The 27,815-nt window shown below is 39.7% G+C and overlaps 1 protein-coding gene across 1 annotated transcript in view; it reads left to right on the plus strand.

Moving 5' to 3' along the window:
* Positions 1 to 4,093: 4,093 nt before the first annotated feature.
* btbd11a (BTB (POZ) domain containing 11a) overlaps positions 4,094 to 27,815 on the plus strand; it is a gene marked incomplete at both ends in the record, with an annotated part of 190,793 nt that continues 167,071 nt past the window's right edge. The window contains one exon of the mRNA XM_080050896.1: positions 4,094 to 4,994. Within this exon, the coding sequence (XP_079907022.1) occupies positions 4,094 to 4,994 (901 nt within the window). The remainder of the gene's footprint in view (positions 4,995 to 27,815) is intronic.

Raw genomic sequence — 27,815 nt, forward strand, 5'->3', positions numbered from 1 at the left:
TATGATCCATGGTGCAGAACTATAGGGTCTATTAATAAAACTGCACGAGGAGGTACACTGTACATTACAGCATAATAGTGTTCCAGCCTAAACGGGCACTTAAGTCATTGCAACGAGACTTTTTCTTACCTCTGCTTCTTACTAGTCTTCGTGTCTTGCACTACACTTTTTTTTTTTTTTTGTGTGCTTGCTTTTTTCTTGTCCCATACAAAGCACTTTTAATCACCTAATTGTTGAAGGTGCAAGTAAGTTATCTACTTTTGTGTAAGTAAGTCGCATGCATTAATGACTAAATCATAGAAGTAGCCTATCATTATTAATAGAAGATAAGATAAACTTTCATTCGTCCCTCAGAAGGGAAATTTACATTGTTACAGCAGCAAAGGCGACGGAGTATCAGATATAAAGTCACACTCCAATAAGTAGCAAGCAAATTCAAAGTAGGCTATAATACGGTAGTAAAAAAAAGTTAGTAGCGATGTATTGAGCACGCCGCCATTGATATTGTATGATTTTTTCAAGTAGTAGTATAAGTATAATGTACAACAATATCTTATTTTTCTTGATGTCAAGTGTTTCCTCGTATGTCTAAATTAGCAATGCGTCACAACAACCTCTTACATAAAATGGTTTGTAATTATGCAATAGATTACGTGCAGCCGTGGACTATAGAAGTAGTGCCGTCTTTTGAACACTGAGTGGCAGTATGACATCATGCCACTAACGCCCTCCCTATTGTCTGTTGATAACTTACTCTAATACAGCCAAACATGATGTATGAAATAAATGCTGCACTCTTTTCTTTAGTCTTTTATCACTTTATAGGTCCAAATCTCCACAGAACCATGATATTATGGCGAGGAACATATACATATTATTTTGTTGCATAATATTATAACACTGAAGTAAACAAAGCCCATAGTTTAGAAGCAAAAATGTATTTAATTTATTAAAACCATGCAGTCACAGTAGAGAAAGAAAGAGTAAATGCATTGTAATTCAAAATAAAAAGGATTTACAATATTGATAACAGAGTAGTATATACTGTATATATGATTTTATTCAGGACACATGAAGATCCATAGTACAATGTATAAAAAATAGACTCGATACAAAAATAACAACAAAAAAGCACACCAATGCATGCAGATAAAAAAAAAAAAGAGATCAGCATACAACACTTGCAGTATACAAAGATGCCCTCCAATGTCTCCAGAGTGTTGATGAGAACCTGACAGAGCTGAGCCCGGGCTTGACCAATGCCTGAATAATACTGTTTTCAGATGCTGTCAACCTACACATGAGCACAAAGCAATTCGCTTTTTAAAACCCCCCGGTTTAATGATTTGCCAAATATAAAAAATGTGACTGCAGTGCACAGCCGAACCAAGGAACCAGGGAAACGCGTGTTTATGTGATACACTCATTTCTGCTGGTAAAACACTCCCAATGTATCATCTTGCTGGGAAAATCATGATCATTTTGCTGTTACCAGGCAACCAACGCTTAATCGGCAAAGGACAAGCTTGGGAGGACCGCAGTGCATGTTGGGAAGCGACTGACAGCTGCCCACACCTCCACACCGCTCTTACCTTATAGTTAGTCAGCAAGATATGCTGCAATGCATCAAGAGCTCACGGAAGACTGGAGGAAGGGGGGCGTGATAATAGTGACATCTGCTTACGGAGAGGGACTCAACAACTCTTCTTACACTTTTTAAGAGTTTCTTTATGCTAAATGCATTCTAGTCATTTAATCTGAAAATGAAATGAATCATTCATCTTCTCTGCGGAGTTCATGTAAGATATTCCTATCTCGATTTCCCCTATCATGTCTTATGTTGATAGTTCAATAATTAAACATACAGACAAGCTAAAATCTTCCCAAACTGGTCCCTCTTTGAACAAAAGTGTCTTCAAAAAGAGGCACAAATGTGTTTCCATATGGAGGGTGTTGGCTTGCGATAAAACATACATTATTGCAGTGTGTTAAAGGTGGATTCAGCGATTCTGGAGAACGCTTGTTGTCAAAATCACTTTTGCCCAAATCAGTGAATATCTCTTCCCAACATCCGCTACCATGTGTGTGCGCGATGACAAACAATCCATTGTTAATACACAGCCTAGGCTCTGTAAACGGGCATGTTGCTAGCTACAGTGGGCCCCCGTATACATATGTTGACAGAGGCTAGGCTGTGTATTGACACCAGATTTCTTTTTCAGCGCACAGTGAATGAGGAGATATTCAATGATTCATGATTTTGCCATAAAGTGATTTTGACAAGCGTTTCTCTGGAATCGCTGACTCCACCTTTAATTTACTTGTACACGATATGTCAGCCAAACAATGACACTTAAGATACTGGCATGGTTTGTTTTGACTTTTCCCTGTCAATTCCTCTGCAAGAGTGGAGCATAACACATAATTAAAAAAAAAAAATCAGAGTACATTTTTTTACACTTCTTCTTGCATGATTAGTAGGGAAATATGGAAGGTGGGGCCTGTGGCATGATGGCAGGCATTGTGTGTGGACAGATGGTCGGTCCAGCTCCGACGTATATAAGGTAGAAGCCCCAGCAGAATGGATGAATCATCATTCCACCAACTGTTCCCTCACAGCACGGCTTCAGCATTCATCTCTCACTCGCTCTTTGTTTTCCGTGGCACGACCAAAAAAAAATTGTTTGTTGAGAATAAAAATCTCCCAGCAAACATCCTGATGAAGTAACTTGAGTTATTACGGACGGTTCACAAAAAAAAGCTTGGCCTCGATGATGATGTGCTCGGAACAGTTCAAATATTTATAGGGGATCTGGCACTTAGAGCGTATGGGTGTTCCTCAAGAAAAAGCTGATTTTGCTTGCAGAAGATCCACTTTTTTCACATCTTTACTTCAAAATGATCAACCAAGGGCGGGCGGCATGCCACAACAACATGCACCACAACTTTTCACTGCAGTATTTCAGTGTTTTAGCCATTCAGATAAATTGCACTTTTCAGAACAGAGATTCATTCAAAAATGTTGTATTTCGCCCAGATGCCAAAAAACTATTACATTGAAGAAAATGCTTTGAACAAGTACTAAATGTGAAAATTATTTATTTAAAGTATTGGCCAATATTCTGGTTAAAATGTATTTCATATAAGTTTATTTGTACTTAAATCGTATAAATACATTGCGCTCCTCTTGCAGACAAGTAGTCTACACCCTTAACATGACCTCCAACAGAGCGGCTGTGATTAAGTGTGAAGTGACTAATCTATGAAAGAAAGGGGAGTAAACAAATTGCATGACCTTTCACCCCTGAAAAATTATTGACATTGACAAAAAAAATCTCTGTTCGAGTCCCTGTCCCCTCCCAACCATTCATACATTATATGATTCTTTTCTCAGTTTCATATGGGAGCCTAAAGCTCAAATCAAAATGTTGAATATGCATCGTTTTTGTGTTGGTGCTGCCATGCTGTGTTGCTATGTGCCACTGCTCCACATTTCTTCGCATTCACATTCCAACAGAGTATGTTTCCTCCGTGGGAGAATCCACCTCTCATCATCCTGACACACTGCAGCAGCTATACACTGGCTGCAAATAACAGATAGGGTTGGCACAGTCTGCCATAGCCTATAGATTTGTGTCTCCCTCACTCTGCAGTTACATCTTTCACCAGCTATAGCCCCTTTACTGAAAGGTATAGCACTATAGCAGGCAGGTTTGTCAGTGGCAGTCAGAGCTGATTGAGATTTGGATTGGCTTGCCTTCCAAACCCCGCGGTGGCTCCAGGCTCCACCTCTCCATCAGAATGCTGCTTGCCTGTGATGCGCTTGTTGCAGTGAGCGCGGACTATAGGGCTCGTGCGCTCTCGGGTTACGCATGTAAGTGAAGTTGTGGACAAGAGGATACCGAAGACATCCAGCCTTTAAAAGAAGGATTTAAAAGTACAGTCTCACTTTTGTCTTTTTCGCTTTATCCAAAAACTGGGAAATACAATTAAGTAATAAGAGTGGGGGGGAAAGAGCAAGAAATCGAGTTTGTGGCATTTAAATTGAGAGAGACCAGGCATACCCCCATACCCAACAGCATGCGGTGCAGTCATGGCAGGCAAGGGTAAGACAGTCGTGAGGACGCTGGAGGATTTAACGCTTGACTCTGGTTATGGTGGAGCCGCGGACTCGGTCAGGTCGTCCAGCGTGTCGCTGTGCTGCTCCGGCGACACGCAGCAGTCCGTCTCGCTCCTCGGGGCCAGTAACAGTAACAACTGCTGGCATCTGACGGGATCCATGCACAGCCGGCAGAACAGTTTGGACACGGTCAACACCGTCCTGGAGGGGGACACGGAGGTGCTGGAGTGCTCGGGGGGTCAGTGCGCCAAGCTGCCCGAGCTGGAGGACGTGCCATGGAGCCTTTTTGAGGTGGAGGGCGCGCTGAGGAAAGACGAGGAGCTGATGGTGGTGGGCTTCAACCCGCCTCCGGAGCTCCTGGCGCGGCTCTCGGCGCTCATAAGCCGGGCTCTGGTGAGGGTGGCCCGGGAGGCGCAGCGGCTCAGCCTGCGCTATGCCAAATGCACCAAGTACGAGATCCAGAGCGCCATCAAGGTGGTGCTGTCGTGGACCATCTCGGTCAACTGCATCACGGCCGCTCTGAGCGCGCTGTCCCTCTACAACATGAGCACCGGCGGCGACAACACCAAGTTCAGCCGGGGCAAGTCGCAGCGCTGCGGGCTGGTGTTCTCCGTGGGCAAGTTCTTCAGGTGGATGGTGGACAGCCGGGTGGCGCTCCGGATTCACGAGCACGCCGCCATATACCTGACCGCCTGCGTGGAGAGCCTGTTCAGGGAGGTGTTCGGACGGGTGGTGAGGAGCGCGCTGGTGGAGAGGGACAACGGCGTGCCCAAGTTTACGCTGGAGTCACTGGAGCAAGCCATCAACGGCGACTCGGAGGTCTGGGGTCTGCTGCAGCCCTACCAGCACCTCATCTGTGGCAAGAATTCAAGCGGTAAGGAAAAACGTTCAAAAAGAGAGAGGGAATTATTGGCAATAGGTGATTCGTTGTTGAAATATGATGTTTGACTTGACACTCTGTTGTCAACTTGGTGGTCCATTCATGCCAGGGGAAATGAGTGTTACCATTATCATTCGCTGTCTGTCATAGGCCTATACTTGAAACAATTAGGCTACTGCATCATTCAAATGGATGTCTATTTGTTCGCAGTAACATCTAAACAAGTGGTTTGCATCTTTGGTTGGGCATAATTCTGACCAAGCCTCAAAATCTGATTGAGAAGATACTTTTACGCAGTGCACAAAATGATGATCTACTCGGTATAAAGGGTAAAAAGTTGAAAAAGTGTAATATGTCTTTAGTGTGTGTTTATTATATGCTGGGACCTCAAGGCCCAACACTGATATAGTAACCGTCTCAAAGCACCTGAAGCAACAATAGGTATTTATGGTTCGAAAAAGGGTTCAAACAAGCCCAAACTTGTGTATTTCTTTGAAGCTATTGTGTTTGTCAGACTTTCATTTGGAGGCAAGAATGTTAGGGTTAATGATTGTTTATTGTGTGTGTGTGTGTGTGTGTGTGTGTGTGTGTGTGTGTGTGTGTGTGTGTGTGTGTGTGTGTGTGTGTGTGTGTGTGTGTGTGTGTGTGTGTGTGTGTGTGTGTGTGTGTGTGTGTGTGTGTGTGTGTGTGTGTGTGTGTGAAGACGATATGTGAGCCGTGATGTTGCAGAAAAAAAGGATTTGTGTTTACATTATGTACTGCTGGCATTGTTGGTCGTGCTATTTCCTTCTCACTCCAGAAGGTGTAAGCTGTCAAGTGTGTGTGGGCCCGGGTCCTCTCATCCAAAACATGAGTAGTTGGCTGGAACCAGAAAGCAGAAGGGACTTGAAAATGTGTATTCTTAAACTGAGAGCCAACATTGGGCACTATAGATATTGACCAAAAATCATCATAGTGCAGGTCTTTGACTAAATTGTGGCAGGGGTGATTGCTTTCTTTCAGCATTTAAAAGACAGCAAAGATGCTTGGCTTGACCAATAGAGTATAAGATTAGTGATAGTGTCAGAAGTAGTTTGTCTCAAACAACAAGGTTGTTCTCTTTAATCCAGAGCATTTAGAATCTGACAAACAGTGAATATTTGTAGCGTTTTTCTAATTTGACATCATACAGATCTGAAAATCTTTTGAGTTTGGACTGCCGTCTAAGAGATGTTATACCTTGATCTTGTAAATATCACCTCCAAAAATATGATTATGAACTGGGAAGAGCATTTGTTCGACTAAACAAAAGTCTATGAATAAATAATGAAAATGGTTTGCGGATGCCCTAATGGTTTGGACTATAAAAAGAAAAAAAATGTATAAGACAAAGCAAATAGCAAATTCTCACCCTGGAGTAGCTGGAAGCAGAATTTGTTGTTATTTTTGCTTGAAAAATACCTGAAACGATTAATTTTAATACCAAAATAATTGACTGATTCGTATTCCAACGATTGTGTGATTGATTTTTTCCACTAATTGTTGCAGCTCTGAGCCGGATGTGGGACACTCCTCCTTCACCCTTTAATCCCCTCTCATCTATCTTCCAATACCTCTTCATTTGACATTGATATTTGGCGTGGGCATGGAGAAGCCACACACGACCGCTTGTCTCAGAATTGCAGCTGACAGGCAGGAATCTCCTCTGCAGAATGGATGCAGAGCCTGACACACCAACACACACACACACACACACCAACACACACACACACACACACACACACACGGACACACATACATACACACCCCCCCCTTCCACACACTGCCTGTTGAACGCATCATTTCCTGATGGTGCAGAGGAGGCTACGTTTTGCACTCACGCGACACAGCATGATGTCATTCTGTGACAGTTGGGAAGGAAAGAAATAATGTGAGGATTGAAAAAAAAAAAGTGCACCATTTTATATCATGATATCAAATATCTTAACATTTTTTAACATTTAAAGATGCTGTGTAGGCTATTTGTCTCTGGTTTTGATGACCAACAGAAGAATGTCTTGAAAATTGTCCTTGACCTGCAGCAGGGCCAAATAATTAAAGGTGTAATCAGCGATTCTGGAGAATGCTTTTTTTATTGATAGTGCACACACAGTACGTAGGTAGTGGATCATGAGGAGATATTCACTGATTTTGACAACAAGCATTCTCCAGAATCACTGACTCCACTGTATTTGTCTCTTTTTTTTATGGCCAACAGAACAATACCTCGAAACCTCACAAAATTAACATTATTTTTTGAGCCTTTGGGAACAGAGCTGAAAGGATTCTATGTTTAGCCAAAGAAGTGGTGGTTAAGATACATGGCCTCGTGTTTGGTATTTCGTCTGGGGAACAAAACCTGTGCGTCACATAATGAGTAAAATCCACGCTGCTCCATACTCCGTACAGTGACACCCTCTTTGCTCTGACTAAGGAGCAAGGCTAAATGCAAGGCTTTTTCTGCATGTCCCTTTGTCTTCTGTGCTACATGCTGCAGTCCAACAGGCACATAATAGGTTAGTCTAGAGCTGTATCATTAATGCTGTAGAAAAAAAAACATTATGTGGGCACTGTGTGTATGAAAGCTTTGTGCAGATTCAAGCTGTACATGTAGGTGTTCCATGATTTTTTTGTGTTGGTGTGCTTACTTACTGCAGTAATTCTGATACTAGTAACACCTATAATATGGTAAACCAACTACAGGTACAGGGATAGGCAGGCAGTTGGAGGATGGGCAGATAGGTTTCAAGTTCTGGTATCAATGTGGTATCAATGACTAAATCACAGCTTGTAATTTTCCTATCAAAATTACTCACCAATGACGTGGGTGGACTCTTCGGAAAAGCAGCAGTTTTTATCATATTTGTTTCTTGGATTGACCAATCCAAGCTTCCATATACTGTATCTTAACTTCTGTACTTTTTTAGTCTTTATTCCTTCTGTGCTACGGGGCCCACAATTAAATCGTGCTAAAACAATAACATGACTCTCTTGGCGACCATACAAATGCAACAATGCGGATGTATGGTTCGAATCAGTTTGCTTAAAGGTGCTCCGAGGAACTTTTACCATTTTTCTGAAACAGTCTCATTTTTCCTCTGTTGATCATACATTTCATGTTACAGCAAACAAGACCATCAGTGCAAAGAATGCTATTTTTGTATAGTTCTTCTTTATGCCTTTGTTATGGGTACACTCACCCAGAAACAGCAGCTAGGGCAGTAAAAAACAATACCGCTTTTGTCCAAATGGGGTGCAAGAATGAACAAGAACGGAAAGTTCCTCTGAGCACCTTTAACTTTTGGCAAAGTACTGAACAAATATTTTATGCGAAAATATTGGCTTATCTCTTATGTGTATTTGTCTTCTCAGGCATGTTGAACATCCAATTAGAAACAATACCATCTTGGTCGTCATAGCTTCCAAATGACATTTATCTCTATGGAACTCAAATATCTTTATATCTATGGAACTCAATTGTGTCTGATAATGTATGTCATTTGATGTGACCTTCCTCCCCAAAGAAACCCATCCACCCTCTGTGGGACAAATGACTCCACATAATGGAATTGCATAGCCTGCTATAGTCCAGTCTATTAAATTAACAGTGGGGTGTTCTCTGCTCTCCCTCCTTCTTCACTCTCTCCATCTTTCACACCATATCATATTGCGTTTTGCTCCTAGAGGGCGGGCTCGGGTGTTTGCATATTTATTGTCCACAGTTTTTTTTTTAATAAGCTCCTTGACTCATAACCACATGATTTCTGGCAGTGGGCTTTTGTTGTCCGGTCTGTTATTATTTCTGCGCCATGTCCCTTCCCTTCCCTCGCCTTAGTTTGTGTGGACTCGCAGATGAGCTGACAGATTGCCGTCCTTCTGGCTTGGAGATGTGGTTCACCCGGGGAAGGCAAGATTGTTGTTGTGATGGATTTTTATGTCATGATAATTTTATAAGACCAAAAGGCAAGTGTGCTACCCACAATGCCCCCCCCCCCCAACTCCTGGCTTTATTTTCAGCAGTGATCAGTAATTGTGAAGTTGCTTTTTATTTTTGAGGGCAAGATTCATTTTCTGAGCTGCTTCCATTTCTAGTTTTCCTTTCATGGTAGTGGTGTGTGGAAGTATGGACTTTCATTTCATATATGGGTTATTTCACCGGTATATAGGGCATCTTTTGATATTTTTAGTTTTTTTCAGAATTTGTAATAATCTTGTCACCAATATTTTTGTGAAAATGTTTAACCTGGGGCGCCCTTAGCTCAGTTGGTAGGGCGTCCTCCCCCTCCCCCCCCCCCCCCGGGCTGGGCCCAGCAGCAGACCCGAGTTCGATTCCCGCCCGCGGTCGTTCTCTGCATGTCATTTCACTCCCCTCTCTGCCCCATTTCACCTCTGTCTCTCTGCACTATCAATAAAGAATAAAAATGCCCAAAAATTATATTTAAAAACATTTAAAAAAAAAAGTTTTACCTTTGTTGATTTGTTTCACACAAAATTTGAATGTACATTTATTGTGCCACATCCTCGCCCTGTGAAGAAAAACAGGGTATAGTATATGGGTCACCGTAGTCAACATAACACCTAAGGGAGTCCAAATGTGTCGTCCAAAATGTTGTGTGTGCTTTTCACATTAAAGAATAGTTTCTGAGATGATTATAGAATTATTCAACACCAAGAATTACATGTAGGGTAAATATAGTTTTGTAAACTAACTGAAGGCTCTGCAAATGTAAATAAATCCCCCTTCCCTAGAACTGCATAGTGCACCTTTAATATTGTGAGGTAGATAAGTACAGAAAGAAAAAAACAGGCTGGAGTGTGTCAGCTGGAGGAGGTGGCAGTGAAGATGCATTTGGCGCAGGTTCCCCTTAGAGATATAGAGTAATTACGCAGCTCTCTTTAATTAACAGTTTGTGCTTATCTGCTAGTCATTAAGATTAGGGATTAAAAACAGGAAACACCGGGGGAGCTAGGGGAGAGAACAAAGATGATAAATCCTCTCATTCACTTTCTTTAATACCCGTTTGTGCAGGTCCTCCTCGTCGGAATATGTGTGATGTCATCATTCTGTGTGGTCGGGATGAAACGTCTTGTGAGCATTCAGACCTGTGGACAATTCTTTTTTGCAGTTCCCTCTCTGAGCAGTGCGACAAAGAAACGCGTTATGTCACTTTGTCCTTGATACTTTTTTTACACCCACACAACAAAGATGTCTGCCTTCAGAAAAACAGAATGAAATTCTGGTTCTTACAAAACTATTTGCTTCTGAATACAATTGACCAATACAGTTGTGGGTTCATCTCATCTAGAAACAAAGGAAGATTCATTCATTATAAATATTTAGCCTAGCTAAAATTATAAGAAGCAGCAACATTTTTGAAGCATGTAAAGGTAAGTAACATGAATATAGAGATAATATACCTAAATATACAACACTTGTTTTTGGTTCTGTGTAGTACAAATCAACACAGGAACTCAAAAGAGCATCTGGCTAGCGTCTGTTTAGCACACATCTGCATCGTTCTGCCACATATGTTGAGTTGTGAATGAATTATAGCCGCAATGTGCATTTGGGTTAACACGTATTTTATATACAGTCTATGGCTGCATACCTATCATGTGTACTTTCTAATAGCAATGTAAGAAAGTTCCAGAATGTCACATATGTGCAGTATATCCAACATTTCTTACTGTTTTTTCTACCTGTGGCCCCTTAATGTTAACATTTTTCACTGACCGATCATGGCGGCCATGTTGAAAGACGGACTGGTGCGTTGAGTTTGTAATCAACTCCATCTGTTGACCTTTGACCTCGTACTACAGGCGTTGAAATCGTTTGGCCAGATCGGTATTGGAGTTAACCGGTTTGATGAGTTCATTCTACACTCGGAGAATCAATGAAAACAATTCTGCCACCATCTCAAAAAGGACCTAAACACTCATTGTGAGGAAATACACACATTATTTTTTTTTTTGGAAGTAAACATAATCCAACTGTGAGATTTGATGAAAGACGGGTCAGGACGGGGATTCACACTGCGACTCCCTTTGATGTCGACACAGAAATTGTTTGACAGCAGCTGTCAGAATGCACACTGTGTTATATGATGTTATCTGTCACCAGCGCACAAAAGTAATTCAATGTTATATCCTTCAGAGATTCTTGTGGAACAATCGGTTTTAATGCTATTTCTGCTTTAATTGGTATGTAAGCAATATATGGGTTATTTTGTTCTCTGTAAATTTCTTTCAAAATGACTTCTGAAGCTTAGTATTTTTTTGCTGTTAAAAGAGAAATATTACCTTACCCCAGATGGTGTCTGGCCATGCAGAAAGTTTGGTTTCACTTTTGATATGAGGTCACAAAAGGTAATTTTTCAAACTGTTTTTCACTTCTACTTCACTTCAAATGTTCAATGACCCAAATGAATCAGGGTTGCACTGCTAACCTGTTTTTAAAGGGTCACTTTGACCACATTAAGCACATGTGTTTTTTCCGTATGTTTTATACTTAGCATTTGGGTAGGGGGTGACACTTTAAAGGTGCAGTGTGTAATATCTGAATATTTAGTGGCATCCAGTGGTGAAAGTCAGAGAATGCAACGCTCCCCGGGTAACCTTAGCCGCTTTTGAATAATAACAGAAGCTACAGTGGCCTTCAAGGACAACGATAGTTAATAAAGATGGCATCATCCACCACTGCCTCAAGTTATTCCACAACATCAAGTGATGAAGTGAAGATTTATTTATTTTATAGTTCTTATTATTCGTCTTTCAACAGGTGCATTTCCCCAGGGACACCCACTTTAAAAATGCATATGGTCTCATTCTCAAGGAAATAAAATAAAAAAATACTTTTATTTCAAGCTATTATACATTATATAAAACACACTTGTGAATGTTATATTCCAGTTCTACCAAGTCTGTTCTGAAAAATGCCAATAGATTCTACACACTGCACCTTTAAGAAGACAGGATTCATTTGTTGTCATTCAGATTTTTCAGTACCATTCATACAATTAAACCATGGTATAGTATCTAAATACTCTGGAGTTTGCATCAAACTTATCAAACTTTTGTCTTTGTCATTTAATTAACTGGATCAGCCAAGAGAAGACACTCATATTTGGTCATAACTAATTTTCTTAAAGACCTACTTCACCGGTTGTAATATGAAGGTGTATTGAACTCTGAGATCCTATTTAGTATAAATGTGCAAAAAAAATGAAATTGGTTCATCCTAGCCTGAGAAAAGGCAGAAAGAGTGTTTTATGGTCTCACTGTCTAACCCTAAATTTTTCTTACTGTGACATCACAGTAAGAAAAATGTAAGGTTAGGATTAACAGGACAGCTGGGCCAAGGGAAGACTCAGGGAAGAAAAACCTCATTCATTATATTATAATGGTGATTTTATAATGATAGAACGCCGGTTCCGTATGGGTGAAGTATTCCTTTAACAATTTTAAATACATTTTTACATCACAAATTCTGCCAAATCTAAGAGTTGAAACCAAATCAAAAGTAACACCTTATATGATGTTGTGTCACGTATAGTCTGCGATGCCTGGAGGGTTCAAATCAGGCCTTTAACATGCGGTGTAAAAACCACATTGTATCTCATCAGCTATACTGGATATTTCCCACCTTGCTAAAGTGTCTCTACATTTCCGTTCACACACCACAATACCCTCTCGTTGCACCCTATCATTGAACTCTTATGATGAGAAGTTATATCACTAACTAAAGCACAAGCTATTTTTTGGGGAGAACTCTAAAACAAGCTCACAATACTATTGTGCTTTTTAAAACCACCCTACTGTTATATATTTAATGCATAATCAAACAAAAACCCCAGCTGGCTTTGTTCAGTCACTGGCCTTTGTTAGAAATCATCAACTAATATTAAGACTTCTGAGAAAACACTGCTGTGACTAAAGCTATTGACCGGCTTTTGAAATTCTAGGTCTGGGAATAAGGATGTGGCTGTTTAAAAAAAGAATCACATACTCACGTATTGAGTCATAGTTTGTGTGTGTGTTTCTGGAAGATTTAATGATTGCTCTTTGAACCGTTTGGCTAATACACGCACGCGCGCGCACACACACACACACACACAGAGACACACACACACACGCACACACACCTACACACACACACTGCTCTGCGGGATATTTTTTCTCATGCTGTCGGAGAGGGGAATTTTCTAGCTAGAATCAACAGACAAATCACGAAAAAAAAATTGCATTACAAAGGCTGTATTGCGTGTACTCGTCAACAAATTTGGTTAAGGAGAAAAATAAAAACAGCTTACCGACTGATTGCCCCCTCTTATAACGTGTCATTTAATAATCAGTTGTTAGAAAAAGCAATGTTGGGTGCAATCACATCACTTCAATTGTATATTGAAGTCTGGGTTGGGTAACACATTACTGCCTACCTAGCTCCTTTGTGATGTTGAAATGATGCAGTGAGGCATCTGATGACTTGAATTGTTCAAACAGCGTGTGAGAAGTGTATTTTAAAGTAGAAGGCGTCAATCAAAACTCCCCCATTTCTTCCCTGCATACTTCTATTACATAAATTCTCAACTCACTATACGGCTTATGTTAATTTTGGTGCTAAGGAATAAAAACTACTGCATATTTTTTTCAATGCTGTTCCCACTATCAAATTACTTTTGATAGTGGGATACTTTACCGAGCAGGGTACCTGAAGAAAATAAATGTAAATGCCACTGCAAAACCAAAAAATATAAGCTTAACATTTTATTTTTTGATGATTTCTGTAGGATACTGTCTTAGATTTTTTATTTTTTTTTATTTCCGTTTGATTTTCACATCTTAATTGCAACACAGTATAGGCTACATTCCAGATATTAGATCCTCCCTTGCCTTGCCCATCTTCCCCCAGCTGTACAGCAGCAGCCTCCGTAAATTTCATTCTACAAACACTTGACACTTCTTCTTCCCTCCAGTCGACACGGTTTCCTGTACATTTTGAGCAGAACAGAAACAGGAAGTCTTTTATGTCTGTCGTCTTCACTCTGAGTCTTTCAAGTTTTTTTCTAGCTTTTTTTTTCACTCGAGTGTCTTCAGTCTGCCTCGGATTGTTTGTAGCTTTGTGTTGACGCCTTCCTCCGGGGGCTGCATTGGCGGGTCGCATCCTTGTTCAATGCAAACACTGATAGGTAGCTTTAAAGGTACAGTGTGTTGTATAATTTATTGGCATTTTTCAACTTTTTGTAGAAATGAAATATAATATTCATAAGTATGTTTTAATTAGTCTAGTCAGGACAAGTCTAATAACTTAGAAAACAACGTTGTTTCTTTTATTACCTTAGAATGAGCCTTTTATATCTACATGAGTGGGGCACGTCGCTAAACAGGTTTTTATGGGCATCCTGAGGAAATGCACCAGTTGGAAGACGAAGAGGTACTATAGAATAAATAACCAAATACATCTTCAGCACATCACTTGATATTGTGGAAAGACTTGAGGCAGTGGTGGATGATGCCATCTTTAGTAACTAGCTACGTGTCCTTGAAGGCTTATGTTGCTACTGTAATTTTATCGAAAGGGAGGGGTCAGCATGGGAGAGTTGCAATCTAGAACTTTCACCACTAGATGCCACTAACTATCCCGATATTACAACCTGCACCTTTAAGCCTCCCCAACAGCCTGTGTTGGCACAGATTACTACGAAATTCTTACATGATTACTTGGCGTCCACGAGTAGGGACCTTGTGTTCCAGCAGGAGTGATTAAAAGCTTTGAGAGAATTCGACAAGAAAAGTTTTTCACATTTCTATCCATGCTTATCCATATTTACACAGGATCCGAGGAAGAGCTGCACTATTCCTTTCATGTATTTCTCAGTATGGCAGCGTTTACAAACTGGTCTCGACATCCCGACACTGGCGCAGGAGCTCCGGAAAATCTAGAAAAAAAGGCCAATAAAAGTTTCAGCAGTTGATTCTACTGCTAAGAAAACAACTGGACGTACAGCAGAAGGTATAGAATCCATGAGCGATCACCGAAGGCTTACCTTATGTAGATGTGCCAACAGTGTTGTTGTAATTAATCAGGAATCCTCATGGGGGAGACAGATGTTACACACTATCGCTTTAAGTGTGGAGTAGCTTTAAAGTTGGTTTTAAAGGATCAAAAATAGATTCAAAGTTGAATGTTGGTTTTTTTTTCTACAAGTTGGATGATTTAATATCAAAGAATCTTGCATGTAATGTCTAGCAGCTGGTGGCCTTGCTGTGAGGTGGATCTCCTTTGGCTCACTAAGAAAAACACATAATTTGTCAGCTGGCATTGCCTTGTGTAATGCTTGTGTAATACTTGTAAAGCTATGTGTACCAAGAAGCGCTTCTAAATACTGCATGCAGCGAGTCTCCCCTTTAAAGTTCCATGGATTCAAAGAGCAGAGATTCCTGCTGTTTGGGTAAATGGGATGGCACGCTGTTTTTAACATTTTTATTTTACTCCAGGCTCCCCTTGTATAACGATCTCCTCCAAATCAACTTTTAAGCACCTGTTGAACCGGAGTGGAGTAACAATAACAGCTTAAAGGCACTGATGCTCTATGGTGCAAAAACTATTATTTGAGTGGTCCTTAGATAGCGAGTTAAAGAAACAGTTTTTGGTATTGAGTTCAGAAATACATTGGAAATCCCTGCTGCAGCCTGAAATGCTGTGTTCAAGAGCAGCCTGCAGTGGTCTGGTGCCAAGCTCTGAAATCAGAAGATGGAATAAGCTAGTCTACAGGCTTTGACATGGAAACTAGAGTCTGGAAACAAGTTCAACTTTATCCTGATCAGACCGGTTGACATTTCATTTAATCTTATTTACAGTATATACTATATGTATATATATCAAAAGTGATATTGAGTGGACCATTGAGCTAAGCTTTCTTTTTGTCACACTTGAATATATTTGTTTTGTTTTATGGTGTTTTTGACTGCTGTAAGTGGCATTTTTCACAATTTTTCTGACATCGAACATTATGATTTTTTTGACATTCCGTAGAATTTAATTAAGTCAATATGATTATAATGGATTATTGTTCTACACAATGATGCGTTTCAATTAAAAAACAAAAATTATTATAATTTAAGCCTCAACCTTAATTTTAAGTCTGCCTACATGAAATATATATATATATATATATATATATATATATATATATATATATATATATATATATATATCATATCCACCGCACTGTAGGGTGTCAGTGTTGAGTTTTTACATGCAGCTTCCACTGCATGTCTTTACAGCAGTTAATTAATGTGTTGAGTGTGTGGGACGGTTTCTTGCTGTCAGGTGGTGATGGGAAAGGCTTGTTCCGGGGGTGAGACATCTGTTGCCACAGTGACACAAAATAGGCCAATGAGATGGGAGGGGGGATACCTATGGACTTCTGGGTAGTGGATTTCAGGGGAATACCCTTGTAATTAAGATTTGTGCTAAACTTTGAGACGTGTACACCACCTCCCTCCCCCTGTCTTTCCCCTTTGTTTGTCGACTCCACCACTTAATCCCGACTTGACAAGTGCTAAACGCCAACTCAGCCAGCCCACCATAACAAGAGGAACAGCATTTTTTCTTTTCTTATTGTTGTTTTAACGCCCACGGTTAAATTACATAAGCTGTTTCCCTACACAGGCTTCCCCATTGAGAAACGGCAACAGTGACAGTCCCTGCTACTACATGGCATTCCTGACATGCAGAGTTGCTCTCAACTTGACTCATGTGAAGACATAGCAATTTTCCCTGCTATTGTGTTGGCAGGAACACTTCCGCCCACTGACGTGAAGCATTTCACAACCATTACAAGAAAAGGAACGCTAGGAGAACGTCTGCCGGGTGCAATCAGTGCACGGGTTTACGGCTATACTACTGGTGAATTTCAATGTCTAACCTTTGCCTGTTCTTTATGATGAAGTATATTTAATAAGACCTTTGATGCCATCTCATTCATACATACCTAACGTCCCCTCCACTTATTACTGTGGAGGCCTGTCCCAAAACCCCATTATATTTTAAAGCCCCTGTTAACCCAAATCCACTAAATCCTTCTGTGTCATTTGAGGAGTTAGTTGCATGATAAACATATGAAAATTGTTAGGCAATATATTAGTCAATCCAAATGATCCAAAAGATATTGTAATTTAATTTTGATAAACTTGACAGAAATTCAGTTTAGATAAGCAGGCTATATGCCCTTGTTCTTATGACACAGTAAGTATGTTGAACCAATCACGGCTGTTCTCTGACTGATAAAAAACAATGACTGTTGGCACACAGTCCTGTCAAAAGGTCTAAACAGTAAAAAAGCACTTTTTTATACTAAGTTTTATAATACTTATTAACATTTATTTGCAATCAGATTTTTAGTAAAATCTTATTGAGACAGACACCTAACTTTTATATCCTATATTGATTTTGACTATTTTAGACCAGGTTCCCTGAGGCTTTAAGAGGTAAATGAGAAATCTTAAAGGTATGCAGCTGGATGTGGCCTTTCTGTCTGGGAGATTGGTTTTGAACTCTCAGCGATCTCTGTTCTTATAGAAAGTGACTGCAGTGGGTGAGTAGGGGGGACTGCACACAGCTTAGAATCATTGTGCTTCTTATGAATATGCAGTTAGTCACCTGAAACTGCTACAAAAATACACCTGTCTGCATTAGCTGCCCATAGGCAATGAGATATTTTAAATTGAAATGTAGGAATCTATAGTCATATAGTGCATGGGACTTATGTCAGTCTCTGAATAGCGCTGCTGCTGTCCTACTAAGACTCAACTATTGTACACAAATATTTGGATGTGGAGCATTAAAGGCAGAGCCAGCAATTCTGGAGAAAGCTTGTTGTAAAACTCACTTTTTGTCAAAATTAGTGACCATCTCCTTACAATCCTTTATCTGTTTGCACTGTGTGTGCGCTGAAAATAAATCTGGTGTTAATACATAGCATAGAATCTGTAAACTGGTTTTTAAACAAAGCGGGCCCACAGTAGCTAGCAACATGCCCATTTTCAGAGCCTGTAGGCTGTGTATTAACACTGATTTTTGTCAGTGCACAGTACACACACAGACAGGGAGTGGATCGTGAAGAGACATTCACTGATTTTGACAAAAAAGTGATTTTGACAAGCGTTCTCCAGAATCGCTTACTCCACCTCATGTTCAGGTCCAAATGTACCATGTTATGCATGAATAAAGGTAGGAGAACTAAGTAGGGGAATAAACAGGGTTGTGAAATCAATAGACAGCCGGAATCTCTGAGAGAAAATGCAAACAAGAAGTGGCATTCCACTCCCTGACGAGTCATTAAAATTGACACGCAGTCCAATAGAGTTGAAGGCAAAACCGAGCAATTGATTGTTTAAGGGTATTTATGTTGAGCAAACATTTTGCCAGCCATCACTCCAACTCATCCTTCAGTTGGTTGTCAAGCATTGCATTGAATCCTTTGTTTACGCACTTTATACATGTGTTCACCTTTACCTTTACCACACAACACCAGTTGTAAACGCTGCCTCACTGAGTAATACAGAGAGAGTTTTGTGGAGCTGATGAGCTTAATCAACTTTATGTCAATTCATTTGGCGTATTTACAGTATATGAAATTGTTACACACTATAGCTTTAACTCCAAAGGTGCATTTTTGTTGCATGTCTAGGGATATGTTGAGGCTGCAAGTACATTTCCCATTCTTCTTAAGTGTCCAATGCCTGGTGAAGACAAAGCAAGTCGAGAAAGCAATCTCCTCCTCTCGTCCCTCTGTTCACCCTGATCCCTGCTCTCTACAGCATTAAAAGGGAAGGTAATTAAAGCACCATCCAGATCACGCAACGATACATCCGTCTAGTGTTGCGTACGTGCTGTCGATGTGAGAAATCCGAAGCTGAACTATCTAAAATTTAAAATCAGTGCACACACACAAAACACACCGCACAGGTACTCTCAATTCCTTTGTCTGATTAAGCCTTGTGAGGTTGAAGCTGGGCCAAGGTAAGCTAGAAATTGTCACTAAAACTATATTAAAGGCGCTACCAGGAACTTTTATTTATTTCCAAAACAAATCAAATTTTTCCTCTGATGATCATAAATGACAGGTAACAGCAAACGAGACCATCAGTGCAATATACGTATGCCATTTGTATATAGTTTGCCTTAATGCCTTTGTCATTGGTACACTCACCAAAGAACAACAGCTGGTGTAGTAAAAACACTGCCGCTTTTGTCAAAAGGGGGTGCAAGAATGAACAAAAAAGGAAAGTTCCTCTGGAGCACCTTCTAAGAAATACGGAATAAACGGACGGATACCCGTTTGGTTGCAAACCCGCAGATGAATATCTCTCGACTGTATCGACTTTTTATCCTTTTCGTTCTACGGCATGCAACTTTAAAGTTTCAATTTCACTCTCACTGTCTCGTCTACCAAGTTGCCTTCAGCCAAATGTCTCCGATAAACCCCACTGTATGTTATCTGCCCCACGCCAAATAGCATACAGATAAAGACATAGCGACCAACATAATGGAGCATTTAACCTAGCGAGATATGGCCTTAAATTACATCAGGCAAACATACACAGTGTGTGGCTGTGTGTGTAAACAGGCGACTGTTAGCTTAAAAGTTCACAATGTCAACTTCATGATCGAATAATATGTCAGTGTTGTGTTTACAAGCTCCCCCCCCCCCCCCTCCTCCCTCTGCCGCCCCTTCAAAAAATCAATTGAAAGTGGCCTGGGACACATACCAAACTGAAAAGAATACAAACAAATCTATTCACATTTCTAAAACATTGACTGCAATTTGGTTTGGAGAATTTATGAGATGTAAGATGATCCGTCAGTGCCACGGCTAAATATTAAGTCCACTGTTATTGAATCATAAGCCAATATGGCGTACTAATTTAATTTACAATAATCATCAAAGAGCGGACAGAGATACAGATAAGTAGACAAGACAAGATTTGAGGGAAAATGTGGATTGCGCAAAACAAGAGCTTCAACTCGATATCAGGCACGTCTATTACTGAGACCATTAGTGAAATCATCCCAAATAATGCATATCCAATGTGTTAAACCATCTGTTTTACATAATTGTAAATGGGAAAATAAAAAATGTTAGTGTCCCTGATATTTTGTGCTCCGGCGTACATTTTATGCATACTCATAATGACTCACAGCTTGACTCATACATTTTAAAACGCACTCTCATCCAGCCGAATGCAGGTCAGAGACAGAGATGCTACCACACACACACACACACACACACACACACACACACACACACACACACACACACACACACACACACACACACACACACACATACACACACACACACACACACACACACACACACACACTGATGAGGCAAAAACGAGCCAGAAAACAAACAGTGTTTTGATGACTGTGTACCAGGCGGGCTCCAAGACATTATGACTGATTGTGGGTTTACCAATGAGATGTCTGTTTTTTGGAGTATGGACAGAAAAAAAAGGATTTTCTCTACTTTAAAAAGGGCAGCAGCAGGACTGGTATCATGCAGCTGCTTGGCGTAGGTGTGCATTAGCATAGGTGAATGAGTTCTCCGGTGAATAAACTTGGCATCACATGATATGCATGAATACCTATCCACTCCCTGCCTTTACTGACGGCTGTGCTTTGGAGGTTAGCGCTGTTTTAACACACTAAAACAGGTGTTTTTATTTATTCTAAAAGTTATTTGATTTGAAGCAGAACTGCATCCAACAAAAGACTCACCAGATAACAAAAAAAATTATATAATCCTTGATGAAGCGATAGATAGATAGATAGATAGATAGATAGACAGACAGACAGACAGACAGACAGACAGACAGACAGACAGACAGACAGACAGACAGACAGACAGACAGACAGACAGACAGACCGACAGACATAATTTCAATAATATTTAAAATAAACTGGTTAACTCACATTTTAGCTGTTCACATCACATGTTCATTAACTTGCAGGCACTGCAGACTTTTTTTTTTTATCTCCTTTTTTTTCTTCTGGTCCCCATCCCCACCTTCTCTCTCTCTCTCTCTCTTTCTCTCTCCCTCTCTCTGCTGGAAGTTGAGAGCTGTGAAATTGCCCAGGAAACATCAATCATGCCTTCATCATTTTTGCGGGCTAACCCCGTTGGTTCCCCTGCCTCTGGTCAGTTCTCTACTCATGGCTGCTATCACTCCGAGTGCCTTCTCCTGTACAGAAATCCCTTATGGGGGAAGAGAGGGGGACGGATGGAGTGCCCCCATATACGTTTTCTCTTTAGGAAGGATTGGGATCATCCATGTTAAGTGTAACAAGGTGGTGTTGATATATTTGTTGTGCTTGGAAAGCTTATCCCAGAAGCTTGCTAGTGTAACAGAGGAGTGCTGGAAGATGATTTGTATTTTTGTATTCTTTTTTATTTCAAAGTCCACATTGGGAAGAGAATTTGAAAGTACGTCAAGTTACCAGTTGTTTATGGGGTAATGAATTAATTTCCCATGCTGTGTATTTGTCCTTAAATACGTGAACATTAAAAGAAAAAAAACACACTTAAAAATAAATAATTTATATTTAAAAAATGTAATAAATAAAGACATATAAATGATTAATAAATAATTATTAAAAATATATATACTTAATGAAATAAATACACATATATAATAAAAAAAACAAAGAAATTAAATTATATAATAAAAACAAACTCAATCAAATAAATTATTAGAAAAAACACCTGAAAATACAAATCTCACCTTTAATAGCAACACAAATTAAAAAAAATAAAATACTATAAATTAACACAGCATGAATGAATACAATTATCATAACTTTTTCATGTTCATATTATAGATGTAGTCCAAATTTAAGATGCACTAATATGTCTCATACAGTTTATTCACTGCATAGAGAAGGCAGCGATCTGACCAACTCTAAATAATCCCAGTGTTTCTAACGAGCTGTCAGAGAGGTGATACGGGAGACGGATAATGTGATCCGACAGACTAAATTATATGCAGTAGAGAGTTTACTGTGTGATAGATGATAGAAAATGATGCTCCCCATAGCAACCGCTGCTCATGTTCAAGCTTTGAAATAAATATGCTGTGCTTCCCCTGTGTTCACATTGACGCTCAACTGATTAAAATGTAATGTTTGTCATCATGTTGCATGTGTGTGTGTGCTTGTGTGTGTGTGTGTGTGTACTTTTACAACTATTTTTGTGAGAAAATGTTTGAGTTTAAGACCATAAGAGTGAGGACATTTTGGCCAGTTCTCACTCCGGAACACGCCTTTAAAGGGCTATTTAAGGGTTATGACTAGGTTTTTAGGCTTAGTATAAGGATTGGAGTTATGCATTTACTTTTGATGGTTAAGGATAGGGTAAGGGGGCTAGGGGAATGCATTGTAAATGAGTGCCCTCACAAGTATAGCTGTACAAACGTTAGCGTGTGTGAGAGATGCATACTCTATTTAGCATGACAAGAAGTCTTTTGGAAGCAGATGTACCCGGTAGACCACTCCCTGCCTTCGTAGTCGAGTGTCAGCTGTCTTTGTTGTTGTTGCTATTGTGTGTGTTAATCTGTGTATGAGCTTCTTTCTACGCTATTTAGATTCTGCTCTGTCAGACGTTTTTTTTTGTTGCCTTTCTCCCTGAAGCATAAATACTCCTTTTGATCCTTTTGTTTGCATGTTTGACAATATTTTGTTGCTGGATTAATTCAGGCATTAAACTTTTGTTCAAAGATTCTACAAGATGTGAAAGTTTCTAGTGTTTTAATTGTATATTGGTGTGTGTGTGTGTGTGTGTGTGTGTGTGTGTGTGTGTGTGTGTGTGTGTGTGTGTGTGTGTGTGTGTGTGTGTGTGTGTGTGTGTGTGACAAGACATTTTGCTGGTTGTAGCTTCCGGGGATTTGCAGCATTTTTGCAGTTTTAAATCACCATAAATTGAGTATTTTTGGATTTTGGACCTGTTAATGGAGGCAACCAGCATCTCATGGACCCTGGGAAAGATATGAGTGACATATTTTGACATTGTGTAGATACATTTGTAAGTTATCTAGAAGGGGAAAAAAGGGACAATAAACCTATTTCTAAATGGTGGAAGAATTATTCATTTGGGCAAAAGTGCAGACGTTTTAGAAAAATAAAGTATTACATTTATTTTTTTAAATTATACTATTTCAAATATGCACTTTTTGAGTGCTTTTTCACATGTACTGTACTTTTCACCTCTGGTCTTTCTCAGAGTCCAAATAGACAAAGACAAAACCCACTATATTACATACTGTATTGTTCAAAGGCTTGGACGGAATATCAAATGATATTCTCTATAAAGTTTGTTGTGCTTGATCTCATTATTATTTGTTGTTATTTTACGCAATCTATCAGATCCCATGGTCCCGTTTGTGTGTGTGTGTGTTTGTGTGTGCACAGAATGACTTATTATCACCCAAAAACACACAGAATCACGGCCACGAGGGTGACACAACATCTCATGATTTACTCCTATTCTTAACCCCTGACCACATGGCACACACTGGCCCTGTCATGTGTATTGTGGTTATGGAGAAGGATGTTGTTTACAGAGTTGTGTAAGGGCCACACAGCTGCAGGTTTCATTATTGCACAGGGACTTTCCTACTATCCATGAACATGTAGACAGGTCAGTGTACAAGTGATGTAACTTAAAGATGGAGTCAGAAATTCTGGAGAATGCTTGTGGTCAAAATCCCTTTTTTGTCAAAATCAGTGAATATCTAGAAGAAAAAATAGCGTGTTAATTATACCCACCCTAGGCTCTGTACATTGACATGTTGCTAGCAACGGTGGGACCCGTTTATTCAAATACCCTTTGTTTACATACCCGTTGACAGAGCCTAGGCTCTGTATTAATACCTGATTTATTTTCAGTTCACACAGTATGTACAGGTAGCGGAATCATGAGGAGATATTAAATAATTTTGAGAAAAAGTGATTTTGACAAAGCATTCTGCAGAATCGCTGACTCCACCTTTTAATATAAAGGTCAATGGTCAGACAGTGTTACTTTGGTGAGTTTATATCCTCTCATATACTCTTTCTCTCTGTGGTGATTAGGCTCACAGCGTTATTTGCAGGGTGTATACTTATCCAACTTCTGTGGTCTTAATATTGATTTTAACACTCGTATCTTAGCTCCAGTGTAAACGTAGATTCTGAGAATCGATTCCAACACAAGTGCTCTTTTTTTAAACATTTAAAATGTGTGAGGAACTACAGATAATTATTTTGAAGTGCGGACATTACCCTTTTTTAAGGTCTCCAGTAAAAATATAGAACTGATTGTCATTCAATTTGATACAGGCCTTTTTCAAGGTGTAATAATAACTTTTTCATTCCTAGTACTCTGATTCGTGACCAATTACCTGCAGAACCAATGACATTCCCATCCATCATCACTTAGCAGCAGACACAGGTTGTGGTGCTCTTGCCTCTGTTAATTACTGAACACATAGTGCTAATTAGCTAATGTGACACTTGCATGGCTGTAGACGTTTAGCCTTGTAGTGATTAGCCATGGTCATTTGTATTTCTATTCTATCTGTCTGTATCCACCAGGAGTAAATAATGCATTTGGTAAAATTCTGTTAATATTTTCACATAAACTTAGTATCTATGGTGATCTACTCTATAAGTCACATGACTGCTCAATAGAATTTGCAGTATATGCAAGGAAGGCAAGAAAGCGGAAAAGTCAGTGTTGATACTTATAATAGATCTGGTTGGTATTGGATCTGTGGATTTATTTTGTCCTATAATAGACTCATCCACTGTGTCCCCCTGCTTTTTGCACAGAGCATGGTCGGATGAAGCTATTCTGTGATCCGTTAAAGAGATAGTAGATGAATACTGTATAGATGGGTTCACAAAATAAATGAGGTATTCAGCAATAATACATGGTACAATACTTCCTATTTCAAGAGTAGAACAGTTCAAATAGCCTCCGGATTGTACATAGGCTACTTTCATAAGATTTTCTCTACTTTTATTTTCAGATCACTTGTTTCCTCAGAGGGCGCCTTTTTGAAGATATTAAGTCCCCAATATAATAATGATAAAAGAAAGACTGTTTAAACTCTACCAAACAAACACATCAACAGCCTCAAAAAAGAATAACCTCTGTGTCGAGTGAGCTAATTTGTTGCTGTGTCTATGTGCTGATGTACTGTTTGCTGGTATAGTTATGGCGTTTTTGTAGAGAACTGTAATTGGGACCGGACTAATGGGGGAAAGCCTTTTCTGAGGTGTCTAGTTAAGCAGTATTTTAGGATAGTGTGAACATGAGCTTATCAGTGTATTTTTGAGTGTCGGGTTTAGGGGAGCTTACAAAACCAGTCACTTATAATTGGAATACCTTAGAAATAAAAAGACAGAATGAGGTTCAGTGAGGACCATTAGATTTGAAGTATTTTGAAAAAGGATTCCGTGTGCTGTCAGAGCAATATCGCGTGGTTTAAAGGGTAATGTCGTTGCTGTATGATGAATACAAGCAAGCAAACAGATGCATATTGTTTACACATCTGGTAGACAACAAAACAACAAGAGATACAATATTAAAGCTGGGGTATATGATTTCTGATTGGTCAAAGTTAACATGAGCTGTACACTTTGACCAATCAGAGCGAGGCTCCGATTCTCTGTTCTTATTGGCTGTTGGTACTGTCCATTCACTTTGGCACAACGTTGTTGGTGTAGACGTGTCAGAGAGGGACCATAGGGGAGGCACCAAAGAGAACAAGTGGAGCGGTTGAGGTATTTGAATTCGAATCTCTATCCCAACTGCCATTTTCTCCCCAAATCCTCCACCCCAGCTTTAACTATGTTTAGCTCTGTTTTTGGATTCACTAACTTGTGAGATAAATATCGGGGATCTTTGGCAACTAAACGTTCCACAATGTCACAAGTTAGTTGCTAATTGTGCCTGTCTACTCTATGGTGCTATTAGAGGGGAACCAAAATAGTTCAATTGCCATCCAGCAGACAAAAATCCATGAGCTTGTAAACATTCTATTAAATTAATTCCCTCAGTCAATTCTCTTCTACACCACTTTAAGCATCACCTTACACAGATAAACAATAGTTTGCGTCGCTCAAAACCTTTCCCTGAAATAGCTGGGCGTTGAAGTTCTTCGCCAAGGTTATACTCAAACGGGAGTAAATAATGCACTTGTCTGGGGGACTATTTATTTTCAGATGCTAATTAATACACATGTTGTGCTCTAGTGGTTATTTGGGGCGGCAGGATGCCAGAGTTTGGGATTGACTCCAACTAAACCAAAGTGTGCGTGTCACCAGAGTGCAATAGTGTGACTCAATTGATGTGTTCGGCTGCACTGACAATATTTGTAATAGTCAAGGTCTTTTGGGATGTGTTGACAATGGTAAAAATAATCTGTCTGTATTGCTTTGACGCCATTCACTTCTTTGTATTTCACCTCATACAATCACATGTTCTTTTTTTTCAGAGAAGCAACACAGCTGCTGAAATGACATTTCATTTTACAAATTTGAGGGAAAAAAAAGTGAATTTCAGTATTTTATGATTGAGCACTGGGCCTACAACACAGCACTGACTTTTCCGCCGCACACCCACTTAGTCATCCTCATCAAACCCAAATGTCATAGCTAGGGATGAACAGGTTTTCTGCAGTTGCTATGCTCCTGCTTTTCGCTCCAATCCAGGCATTGTGTCGTGTTTGGGTTGAAAGAAAACACTTGTCAAATGGTTCATGGTTACAGCCCGCTCCTTTGCACATATAAAAGGCTCAGTCAAGCTAATAAAAGAAACACTTTCAATGTCAAGCGATTATACATAAATTAAAACATACGTTGACTATATTATTTAATTTCTACCAAGTCTGTTCTGAAAAATACCAATAAATTCTACACACTGCACCTTTAAAAATATAATATATCTGTCCATTCGTCCAACCAATTTCTTCTATTAATTAAGTCCTGGTTCTGGTGGCAGAGTTGTAACTAAGGCACAGTAGCTAGCAACCAAAAGGCCTATCTCCTTAGCTACATCTCCTGAGTATGGTAAGACATCCCTAGGCGTAGATAAAGCCATCAGTGTGTTTCGGCTCTGCCCATGTGCTTCCTTTCGCAGATGGACATTCTCACAAAAAGACCCAACAGGGAGGCATTTTAGAGGCAAAGTAATTAAATGCCCGAATAACCCCGACTGGCTTCTTTCAATCTGATAGAACAGGCAGCTGGGGACACGGCACCCTGAGAAGCAAACTCAACTTGTGAACTTTTTTCGATTTGAATTCTATAACCCAAAGTTTGTGTGCGCTTTGCGGTGAGGTTTGGAATATAAATGGAATATCAAATAGAAAGTATAGCGCCGACTCTCCCACTTCAAGAAGTCTAGGTATGGTTGGTTTGAAGGGTTTTTTTTATACTGGAGTTTCCATGCACGCCAATACCAAAAACAGTGACCTTTCTGATAAATTCCTATGAGTAATATATTGTTTTATCTAAAGTAAAATTTTCTTGCATATCATGCATAACAAAATATTTCCAACTTTGCAAATGTAAACGGTACGTGTGCGCACCATTGCAGGGACTTGTTTAAGGTGAGCAAAATATATGTTTAAAACTAAAGGAAGCTAGAAAAGACAATAGGTTTATCTCAGCGGTATCTTGTTTCTTATGGTCGTTAATTGATGAGCATAAAAATGTGCGACTAGGCAATGATCTTAGTTACAAATGTGGCA

Source organism: Ammodytes marinus (genome assembly GCF_949987685.1).
Source record: "Ammodytes marinus genome assembly, chromosome: 22".
Classification (NCBI taxonomy): Eukaryota; Metazoa; Chordata; class Actinopteri; order Uranoscopiformes; family Ammodytidae; genus Ammodytes; species Ammodytes marinus.